The following is a 12192-nucleotide window of genomic DNA, read 5'->3' as shown; positions in this document are numbered from 1 at the left end:
AAATTCAAATTCAGTGTTTGTGTGATAGAGAGAAGGAGAGAGAGACTCACAGGAAGCCATTGAGTAATAGGTATACAACCTTCAAGATACAAAGCAAAGACATTAACACATGGAATAACAAATCATACAGTGAAAATTGAAGCATAAACCTCGTACTGTATTGAGGTAAACCTGGTAGTGCCATCAAAGAGAAGAGGTGGGTTGGAAGTGGCATCCAACGGTGGGGAAAGAACCTCCTGACTGTAAAACCCAAAACCCAGAACCAATGTCACCAACAAAAGAATACAAATTCAGATAAACCGAGAAGCTAAAATGAATCAAAAAGTGAGAATTCGTAGGCGCTAGGATCGATGCATAAAAATCACCATTGATTAGGAAGTTCTTTTGGACCAAAAGCAAGTAATCCAAAACACCCAACGCAACCTCCATCAGAAGCCAATCACAAAATCACATATTAAAAAAATATAGAACACACAACCCAGAAATGAATTTAACCCTCTGACCTGAAATTAAATCAAATGGTGAGGAGAAAGGAAGGAACCAAATCGAAATTCACGGATCAAAAGTAAGGAATGATTTGCAGAAGTAACAATCCACTCCCTCAATCTTGATTATATGGCTAAAGAAGAAAGAAGAAACCGGCGGAAATCAATCTTGGTTGTATGGCCATAGAAGAAAAAAGAAACCGATGGAAGCATCTGGTATACCTAGGTCAATGTCAGAGTCGTAAAAAAAAATTAAAATGACGGGAAAACCATCTTTTCCGTCTCAAGTGAACAGTCCAACAGTGAACTCATCTTTTTTTTGAACCAAACATCAATTTCATTCATACTCAAGCCAGAATGGCACGGATACATACCTTCCCTTGCCATACCAAAGACAAGTTTAGGACGTGGTATGCTAGCACCACCCATTACACAACCAGTGCTCACTTATTCAGCGAGCCTATGAACTATGAACATTCATAGTAAATAGACACATAAAAAACAAAAGTGCATAGGTCCCTTAAAATACAAGGAATTTGTTGTAATTAGACAAACTAAAAACATAGGGATGGGCTTAAAGCAAAACCCTAGCCCTTCAAATTTCTGTCCCAAGGAGCTCCAATAACAGGCCTACTGAAGCCCAATAGGCCAAGATTGGCCCAGACCACACTTCCATCTCCAAACCCTTGCAGCAAGCATAGTAGTCCTCAGCCACCACCATGCCCACGCCCGCTCCGGCAGGATTCCCGCCGTCATGATGCAAACACCGCCACAACCCATCGCTCCACGATTCTACGCCGCCGCCGAAGTCGAAACCGCCACGACCCATCGCTCCTCAACATCTGCAACGCCGTCGATATGCAAACCGAGACCCACCATAACTGCACCGCACGCATCCCAGAGAAATTCTGTCGATCTTGAGCCAAAAACCACCTACAAAGACCTTCGAGCAAACCCACACCAGAGCCTCCGGGATGTTAGCCATCAAGTCCCGTCCGGCAGTAGATCACTCGTCATTGGTGAGGCCAAAAGGCTAGCCTGAATGCCATAGTCGCTGCCGGACGAGAGCAATCTCTTAGTTAAGCCGCCGCCGACCTTTTTTCTCTCTCTCTCAACCCCACCTGTTGAAAACATAAGCATAAAGAATTCAATAATACAGTGAACTCATCTTTAGTATATAGTAAATATAATATAATAAGTTGAGTGTTTGTAAAATTGTCTCTCTCTGTCACCATTTATACATTAATGTATGTGGGGCTGCCTTGATTATATTGTATGAGAATTAATATTTAGGGTACAGAGGCAATTAACTTACATATATGTGATGAGTTATTTAATTAAGCATAAAAAATAATTACATTTTTTTAACAAAAGAGGTCAACCCAATTTTATAATTCAGTAAGTAGTACTAGACGAAAACTCTATGGGGTCGACAAAAAGAACTGTTCTTTAGGACATACAAAAACTCTATTTTAAACCGAACATAATCGTAGCATACCCAGAGTACACCCACATTTTAGGAAGTTCACGCATCATAATTCTAACAAAAATCTAGATGCTCAAAAGCAGTTTAATAAAGGTTCTAACGGAACATCTGGTTTTTGTGACCCAGAGAAAATTAAATAGAACCAATAGTAGAGGATGAAATATCACCATCTACCTCGTCCTCCGCAGCTGGAGTCTCCTCCATAAGCACTGTTTCATCCTCAAGGGCAATCTCAGCTACCTCAGCCTCAGGCTTCTCCACACATCTCCATGGCATTTTCATTTTCTTGACTTCTTCACTTGCACTGCGAAATCAATTATCTTCGTACAACTTTAGGCTTCTTCTTGCCGCCCTTAAGATGTTTAAGCTTTTTCTTTTTAGGTTGTCTACAGTCCATATTTTTTGACCTAATAATCGCTCTCTATTTTTCTAGGGTCTCTCGGTGAAGCTTTTTCATCAATAAAATCTTTCAAATCTCAACTATTCTCAACCATTTTCGACCTAATGGCCGCCGCAATTGCTAACTTGGTTGTTGCTTTTCAACTGTTCGACTCGGCACCTGTTTCCTTTAGGGCAGCGAGGGTTGCTGCAGTACATGATGACCATTGGTATATGGTCAAGCGTTTTCTCAGTCCGAAGGCTAAATTCCCAGGTTTCAATAGCACTATTCTAACAATTTGGCGTATCAAATCTGGTTTAACCATTCAAGATGTGGGGGAGCGGTTTGTTTTTCACTTTGGTCGTGAATTTGACCGCAATAGGATATTGATATGAGGCCCTGGTTCTACAGGAACACCATGCTGGTTTTAGGTGAATTGGACGGACTCGAGTCGGTGGAGTTGTGCCATTGTTTGGGAGTGGACACTTGGATTGTTGTGAAAGGGCTCCCCTTGGCTCCGGATTCTGTTAGGATTGTGGCTTCTTTGAACATGACGCATCAGGTTGTGACAAGCTCCTTGTTAGGGAGAAAGAGAGTTGCTTGCTTGAACGGCAGCGGCGGCAATGGTATGATTATCATTGTTGTCAGGGCAGACGACTAGGGTTCCAGAGATGGTGAGTTCGCTCTAGTTTCCAGCGTCCATCAGCAGGCCAGGTAGTAGTTGAGGGGTCGTGGTGGCTTATGGGAAGAGATCTGCTAATGAAGGCGGTGGCTTTACGGCATTGGAAGCTCATGCATCGCTGGAACACGAAGGGTTGTAGACCTCCAAGAAAATTGGAACTCCCATACTTTCAGAGCAGGTATTTGCATGCATACAGGCAGCAGGCTTTCTGAAAGGATGGGTTGCTCCAACGGTGCAGAAACCCTTGGTCTTAAGAGAATCATGTGTGGAGCTACCTTTTGGCAGAAGTGCTGGCTTCGGGTGCAGAGAATCAAGGGGCTGTAATGGAGCTTGAGGACCTGAATGGGCAGAATGCTCTTACAAGGAATAAGAGAAAGGTTGCAAGAACATTAGATCAGACTGGGAAACGCTATCTTGCTCTTCCTGCTCCGGTTCTTCAAGTGGAAAAGAATGTTTCGGTGGTGCTACAGCATAAAAAATAATCACATGAATTTACATTTCTTTAAATTAAATATACATGAAGAATTAGATGACCGTTTATTACTAAGTTATTAATTGTACGTGAAATTTTTTTTTTTACACTTACAACATGAATGGACGGCTAGACATCAAGTATGTTTTTTTGTTATCATATAAAAGGTGGTCTATAATATGTGAGCCGATTTGCTGGTTCATTTTTATTACTGGTACGTAGAAAAATTTTCTATACAAATGGAGTTAAAAATAAAAAATAAATAAACCACCCCTTTTACCCTCGTCATTCTCTTTCTTACTTATCAAACACGCGCACGCGCACGCGCATACTCTCTCTCTCGTGAAAGTGAAAATAGAAAAGTAGAAAACAGACTACACACTCTCTCTCTCTCTCTATAAATACTCTCTGCCCCTTCTCCTATCTCTCTGTGCTTTTGTCACTCTGTTGGTACTCACAGATACACAGCGGTTTCTGAACTGGGGTTTTGGTGAGAGAACAAAAAAAAAAACAAAAAACAAAAAACTTGAAGAAACACAGAGAAACTTCTCTTCTAGGTCTCTTGCATACACCACAATGTCGGCTCTCAAAGACCAGGATCCTCGCGTCCATGCCATCAAAACCAAGATTCGAGTCGTCCCCAATTTCCCCAAACCCGGTTAGCACTTTGTTTCTCTTTCAAAGTTCTGACCCAGAACCCGTTTGTATGAAACGTGCCACCGTGAAATAGTCTGATTATGGGGCCTGGCTGAAGTGGGTTTTCATTTTCTGGTTCAAAGTTTGGTCTTTGTGATCAAAGTTTTAATCTTGGTTTGTTTTCAGCATAGGGGGCGGTTTATCTTTTAGTATTTGCTGTAGTTGTTTGTGTTCTTTTTTCCTCTTATCAATTATCTTCTTCTGGTTCGTTTACTCCGTGCAGGAATTATGTTCCAAGATATCACAACTTTGTTGCTAGACCCAAAAGCCTTCAAGGACACAATCGATATGTTCGTGGAGAGATACAAAGGCAAAAACATTTCAGTGGTTGCAGGTAAAAAACATGAAGATTTGTTTATTTATTGGGTGAAAGAAGAGTTGAGAGAAGTGGGGGTTTAAAGATTTTGAGCTAGGTTCCCAAGCTTTTAAGCAACTTTCTATTACAGTGATTAGTTGAAGGTGGCGGGGTCCATGGCTACGAGAAAAGTAGGTTTGTATGATGCATAAATCGGATTTATATTGCATAAGTTTCTTGCTGACATTATGGAATGGAAGTCACACTGGGTTTTGGGAGTGATTTTTTGTTTGACTATAAGCTCTGTTAGTGGGTTGTGCCACTGATGATAACTCTCTTTGAAGTTCTTTCTTTCTTTCCTTCCTTTTTCTCCTTTTATATTTCTTCACCTCCTCTCATTTGGCCTCTCTCATTCTTCTTCTCTCTTGAGGGCATGTGCTTTGATCCAATTTGCGTGGATGGTGGTTGGTCGATGCCCACCTTGTTAAAAGTGGACCCCCGTTTTCAATTGGGCCAAAGTTTTTGGCTTCATTATAATTAGGCTTTCCAACTTTGCTGTGGATGATCCTTTTTTATTTATCCATGTGCTGCTCTGTCCTTTTCTTTATTTCCTTGAGTTGTTGTGGATTGTTGGAGTTCATTATCATAACTTAGTAAGTCTACTGTAACAAGGTTCCAAGGTTTCTTGTTTTTGACCCTTTGAAGATTACTATAGTGTTTGTAGGGTGACATCTTTGAACCTTGAGAAATATTACATTTGTGAATGATTATGAAGAAAACTTGAGTATAGAGAATGTGATCGTGATTGACTCTATTAAATATTTGATTATATCACGCATGCTTTGCAATGCATTCATGGCTTATAGCAGGTATTGAAAAATACTACTAAAGGGCCTACAGAGCGGAAAATCTGATGCGCTCTCATTATAGATGGGCCTTGATTCTCAGTTATTATATTCATTTCCCTAATTATGTGGTTCTAATTTGTTTATGAATGTTTTGTCCTGATGTATGTACACTAGGATCCATCTAATTGTGCGCTTATGTGGACTTATGCTGTCTTTTTGTGTTAGTGAAAGCCCTTATACCTAGTTTGGAATCTTCCTGCATATTATTCCTCTTGGAAAGATAGTAGCATATTGTTATCTATCGTTATCTATCGTCATTTTAATTGATGTTACTTAGTTTAATAACAGTTTATTCTTGATTTTGCAACCCGAAGATTCGCTTTTTACATTTGTTATCCTCAGTCACATTGAAGTCAAATGTTGGTAGTTTGACATGAAATGCTTTTTAATTGCCCATAGTACGAATATTAGAACTAGTAATTGTCAACAACTTTTTTCCTCCAAGTATATATTTGTATTCGAAACAATTGATGATCCTTTTTGTTTTTGCAGTGGGAGTCTGTTCAAAATGCCTTTTTATTTTACGCTTCTTTTGTAATTTTTTAATTGTTGGGTAGTATCCTTGAAAGCCTTTCGCTGTTTCTCTTGAGCCAGGGACCTGAGTATGTATCCTAATGGAAATTTAATCCTGTTACTTACTGCTTCAGTTGAGTCAGGGACCTGAATATGCAGGACCATTGTCTAGATATCATTGTATTCTAGTGGAAACTTGAAAACCTGACAGTAAAGATGTAGTTGTTTGTTGGGGACCTGAATATGGTTGGACCATTGTCCAGAGATAATTGTATCCTAGGAGACACTCGTAAACTCTGTGAGAGGAATGCAGTAACTGTATATTTTTTTCACCTGATTTGCATGTTAAAAGTGGCGTTATTTTTCTCCTTTGCCAGCAACCTGTAGGTGGATGATACATCTTGAATTATTTTGGTGATGCACTTTTATTGGTCTGCTAACATGATTAACACCGCAATTGTGCTTCAGGACCTTTTTAGAGTCATAGTGATAACCTTTTTCAGCATTCTAATCTTTAGCTTTTGTGCACATTGTATTGATTTTGAGGATTGACTTGCGATCAGTGTGCTACTATCATTCATTGATGACTTAACTTCCTGAATGATCTTTTCTGTTTTTATTTTATGTGTTCATGAGTCATTCATGTTTGTGAACATCAGGTTTAAAAGGTCTCCCTGATGTATCACTTATATCTTAGTGTTGTTTGAAGTCTCAAGTATATGTATCGCCAGAAAACTTTGTTGTACCCCATTCAGCGTTCTGAAATACATAGTTCTTGTTTATTCCAGGAATTGAGGCTCGAGGTTTCATTTTTGGTCCTCCCATTGCGTTGGCAATTGGAGCAAAGTTTGTTCCCCTGAGAAAACCAAGGAAATTGCCTGGTAAGTTTTTATCCTATTACTACATCTCTTGGCATGGTTATATGAACATAATGTCTTGTTTATATGAACATAATGTTATATTCATATTGTGAGCCATTGTTCAGTCTTTTGTCAATATAAGGCTGTTGATGGTCTTGAAACAGTACACTTGTATGACATTCAGATGCAAAATACGTGTGTCTAGCCTGTCATTGTTTACCCTCTCTTACTTAGTATACGAGTGGATGTGGTCATAATGCCAATGAATTGGGCCTTTGATGCAAGATGGGCTCAAGGACAGTGCTTGTAGTTTCCCCGTTTCCCTGATAAGAAGCAAGTTAGAAGCCTTGATGATTTATGTTGTTTCATGCTTTTACTGTAGCTCTGTGGTCTATTCCTGTCCTCTGGTCTTTGCCTGTGTATTTTGCTGTGCGTATATATTTTCACTAGTTGTTTCTTTTAAGTGGTCAAGGACGATCTAGGTATTTTTGCTCCAGTGAACTGCCAAGCTTCTTTATACCGCTTAAATGGTCATGATACTCCTGATAATTATCACTTTATTTATATTTGCTGTGTGTATATATATGTGTGTGTGTGCGCGCGCGCGCATGTGTGTGGGGATCTGACATGAAGTTATGTGCGTTAGGAACCACATTAGGGGGGATCTCATTATGTATAAGTCTTACATTTTTCTTTTGAGATATATAAGTCTGATCTTTGAAGCTCTGGCTTTTCTGTGGCAGGTGATGTTATTTTTGAAGAGTACACTTTGGAATATGGAAGGGACCGTCTTGAGATGCATGTTGGAGCAGTAGAACAGGGTGATCGTGCTCTGGTAGTTGATGATTTAATAGCCACAGGAGGCACGCTCTGTGCTGCAATGAGTTTATTGGGTAAGTATTTGTTAGTATTATTAACAACTCTTGCCTAAACAGTATATATTTTTTCAATGGGTTGTAAATAAGGCTATTTATATTTAAGATTGCATGTTTAAAGAATGCTGCTCTATGCATTTATTTTTATTTTATGATTGACTGTGTCTTAAAATGCATAATTATAATCTAGCACTTGGTTGTTTGATGCATTAGTTGTCCAGTTAGAAGAAGTGACTTTCTAACTTGTGTGAAGTGTGAACACGTATTGAATAATTGCTCTGTTTTTGTTTCTTTTACTGTTTTATTTGGCATGGTTTCATCTATTACTTGTTCCTTTACTTGCTAGATCTGTCAATGCGAGTAAATCTGAGCGATGATTTAAATGTTTTCTCTCAGAACGTGTTGGAGCAGAAGTAGTTGAATGTGCCTGCCTTATTGAGTTGCCAGATTTACAGGTGTGTTGCTTTTTTGGTCTTGGCTCTTCTCCATCAGTTACATGACCAAGTATCTTTTGCATTGCTATGTTTTGTGTGCTACCAATGTCAGTGACTTGTGTTTCTGGTTTTGCAGGGTCGTGAGCGATTGAATGGCAAACCATTGTATGTACTGGTGGAGTCCCACTAAATCCGGCAGGACCATATGATTCATCACCTGAGATGATGATACTGCATGACAAAAATGTACATTAGAGGCACATTACGGGCTACTCTCATCTCCGGAATCCGATTTATCTACCCAATCCCATTCTATCCCTTTTTTCCTGTTTCCTTCATTAGCTGAGTCTCTAAAAAACTTGGTTGTTGGGACTCTTCATTTTACTTAGTCGCGTAGAGCATTGGATTATGGAAAGCACTCTTGATTTAAGAAATGCAGTAGGACTCATTTTTATTTCTTTCCTAGAACTGAATTTATATGTAGTCATGGTGCCTTGATGATTCTGGCACTCAATACAGTGCCCAGATGAGAGCTTTCATGGATGGTAGGATCAAGGACGATTTATGATTATTTGCACAATCAGCTTCTGGAGAATGTCTGTCTTGTCAATTGAAAAGTTAACCATTATGATAACTATTGAACCCCAACCTTTAATTTTGAGTGTCAACTTGAAATCCCAGAAGTTTAAGTGAGCCTATGAAATTCGAGCTGAACTTGAGTTGATGTTTCAGACTGCCTAAGCTCTGATATAGTATATCTGAGTTCATGAATCACAGAACTCATTATCCAAATCTGAATTCTTAGTCCAACAGTTATAAATTATTTTTTGTAATAAGCAATCTCTAGTTTCTACCCTGACTTGATCTCTAAACATGAACATTACAAGTATAATGTTTATGGTTAATGCAGATCGAATTGTTGGCTACTTCTTTCACAGAAATTTGGTGTTTTAGCTTCTTTTTTCTTTTTCTCCCTCATGGATGAAGCTTAGTTGATATTTACATGAAAAGTTGGAGCAGCTCGGAACATAACATGGAGTTAAGTTTCTTTAGCTAGATGATTTGTAAAAGCTTAACAATAAAGAAATTGAATCACCAAGCAAAAATTTCAATTTTTCTCTGCAAATTGAAAAACAGATCCTCACAAGTCTGTAAAGTGCAGGCTCATGTAACTGCCTAATTCTGTGATTCTGATTTCCAAAACAGATCGTGAATACAGAGTCTTTCTAATGCTAGTTTAGTTATCATGAGTATCGAACGCGATGATTTGTTGCTTCCTTGACCAAAAGAAATGCAATCTAGCTAGGCACTTTTTGCTTGCTGTAGGGGTTAGGAAGTGAGAGAAAGAGGTAGCTGTTTATGGTGTAAATTTCAGTTAGGGTTAGGAAGAAAGAGATGGGTGATATGTTTATTGGTAACGGGTAAGGAGTTCATTTTAAGCTCATAGAATCAGCTTTTCGTTCTCGTTGGACCTTTCCAATATCCAATTCTATCTAGACAAATTTTCTTCTCCTTTAATGTCTTTCTTCCTGGAGAATTTTCTTCTCCTTTAAAGTCTTTAGAATGAAATGTTTTAGCATTATAGAATATTGCTCTTTTGCTTGACTTGGAATGATAGCTAGATACGGCAAGAGTTTCTGGTAATCGGAATAAGGTGCCCGTCAAAGATTGAGACCATTCACCACATTAATCAAACTTCCATTTTCTCCCAAGACAAGTAAAGGTTTTGGCAGCAATAGCGTGACTTGTGCCGTACTTTCCCAAAGTTGAACCGAAAAACCTAGGCAGCTGAGAGTGACTCTCCCACTGCCAAGTGCTAAACCATCTTAAACTTTATAAACTTCAACAACAGAAATTTAATATAGTATCTAACAGCCAGCAACTAAAACTATTACTACTGGAAAAAAGCACAACTATGATTTTCAATTTGTTGTCTTTTCGTGTTCTATCCCTCTTTAATCAAATTAATCTGGCAGACACGATAACAGTACCCTCTTTAGTATCGCTTTATCCGGAGTCTAATGCAATTTAGGGCTCTTTTTTTCAGGTTTACTCAAGCATATTATCTTTTTCGGTCGAATATCAACAGAGAAATTTATAATTTGTAAGTTTAGTTTATGTACAACATTTCTCTCACAACATGTGTCCTGGACTCGTGACATTACAGTGTGACACTCAAATGCATAAATGATTCTCTGTATCGTGTGGAACCTATTATACCACAACTGAATGTTGGTAAAGAAATTAGTTGGAGAAGACTTTACTACTGCGTGTTGTAGATGAACTAGCTGGTATGCAAGACTCTCAGAATTAAAATTGACTTCTGAAAACCAGAACTGTACGAGCAACTCAGAATCAATAGATTGTGAAATGTCTGAAGATCGTCTATTCGTCTACTGCAAATTTATTTTTTGATGTGATGGGGACATTTGCTTCTTGCTGGCGCAGGCCAACTGCCTCAAAACTTTAACTCATTTTTGAATTCATTGCAATTTGTTGTGACTACATTAATTCGTAAAAAACTGACTTTTGCTAATTTTGTTAAATTCTTTGAAGGTTATATTAAAACCGTTGTCTCACCCTTTGCTTTCAGATGAAGGTAGGTTTAGAATTGAATTAGGCATTAAAACAGATCGTTTACAAAATAAAAACAAAACTAAAAAAACTAATATGAAAGACGATCTCATCTACTGTAGCCGAACATGAACTCCGATCCTAGGGTGTGATTGGGAGAAGAGCTTCAAGATTTTTTTTTTTTTTTTTTTTTTGATCAAAGAATAACTTCATTGAACATGAATCAATTACAACAAGTTATGGAAACGCTTTCAGCAATCAATCACCAACAAGTGAAGATTGCTTAAAAACTTCACAAACTAGACTTCACACTGAAAGTTCATATTAACGCACTGATAGAGCCACTCAGGCCCCGACTCCAAACAAAGAAAAGGCTAACTAATTCTCAAGGCTTCCTTTGCTAATCGGTGAGCAATGCCATTGCCTTCCCGTTTCACAAAGTGCCCACTACATGAATTAAAATACTGAATTAAAGACTTTACTTCATCAATAATGTGACCCTCAAAACTTAAATCATCAAAACTATCATTAAAACTATTAATCACTGAGAGTGCATCACCTAAAGAGCTTCAAGATTAGATGATATTTCTATGAAATTATGTTATTATTAAAAGCAGTGAAATTCAGACTTTACATTTTACAATTGACATTCTATATTTCATTTTTGAGCATCTTAATTTTTGTCTTTTTGTAAGAATTGCAACTAAAAAAATAAGAAGTGTAGATTGCAACGTAGAGAATGAATTTCATTATAAATTGAAAAACTGTGAATTATATATTATTGTTCTGTTAACATAAGTTTCAAGTACTTTGTATTTGTAGTTGGAACCCCTAAAGAAGTCTACTAGGCCATGCCAAATTCTTACTAGTCACACTACATTAGGGAACCTTGATCTAGAAACACAAAAAATTGTGTAGTCTGTGATAGGAACTAGACTTTGTTCTGCCTAATACTTGAACGGTTCAGATCATCAAAACTTTTAGGTTGAATGAGTCATTCAAAACTATGATGAATGCAAATTATGCAATGCAAAATTCAAACTTATGTATCATTCACAAAGTGCACATATCAAACATGAAAATGAAAGCATGAAACTCCATCTCATTTTCCAAACTACCTCCTCTCTCCCACTGTTAAGAGTGTTAACCATACTCTCCACACCATAATTATCATCATTATGTTTGTTGGTGATTGCTAGAAGACAAGTAGCTTACTTAGATTTCAAACTTTCTCACCCTAGCATTATAGCTCCAACTATAAACATGAACCACCTATACAAAAAATTAGGTTACTAAAATGATTCGCTGTGACTTCATGTGGACGTTAATGAAGGTTTGAAAACCATATTTAAAATCCATTAATTACATTAATTAAACAGTAATGTACATTAATTCACAGAAAATAAAAAAGGGGAATTGGTTAATTAAGCATTTATCAACTCAATTTTTCCATAATCACACCAAAACGCAGAAACAAGAAGAAGAAAAAAAAAAGAAAAAATTGAGGTGATAAATGCAAGAAAAAAAGGTTGA

At 37.8% G+C, this 12192-nt stretch overlaps 1 protein-coding gene across 2 annotated transcripts; it reads left to right on the top strand.

Annotated features, from left to right (window-relative positions):
* Positions 1-3921: 3921 nt before the first annotated feature.
* Positions 3922-8543, top strand: LOC133707449 (adenine phosphoribosyltransferase 3). 2 transcript variants are annotated; one of them, XM_062133021.1, is made up of 6 exons: positions 3922-4162; positions 4424-4534; positions 6705-6797; positions 7520-7669; positions 7998-8106; positions 8222-8543. In XM_062133021.1, exons 1-5 carry the CDS (start codon positions 4081-4083, stop codon positions 8066-8068), a joined length of 507 nt encoding a protein of 168 aa, XP_061989005.1. In that variant the 5' UTR covers positions 3922-4080; the 3' UTR covers positions 8069-8106; positions 8222-8543. The 2 variants fall into 2 exon arrangements, with proteins under 2 accessions (XP_061989005.1, XP_061989004.1); XM_062133020.1 differs by having other exon boundaries at positions 3923-4162; positions 8048-8106.
* Positions 8544-12192: the final 3649 nt, after the last annotated feature.

Source organism: Rosa rugosa, chromosome 4 (genome assembly GCF_958449725.1).
Source record: "Rosa rugosa chromosome 4, drRosRugo1.1, whole genome shotgun sequence".
Classification (NCBI taxonomy): Eukaryota; Viridiplantae; Streptophyta; class Magnoliopsida; order Rosales; family Rosaceae; genus Rosa; species Rosa rugosa.
The sequence above is the reverse complement of the archived record's forward strand: the minus strand, read 5'-3'. Positions and strand labels throughout refer to the sequence as shown.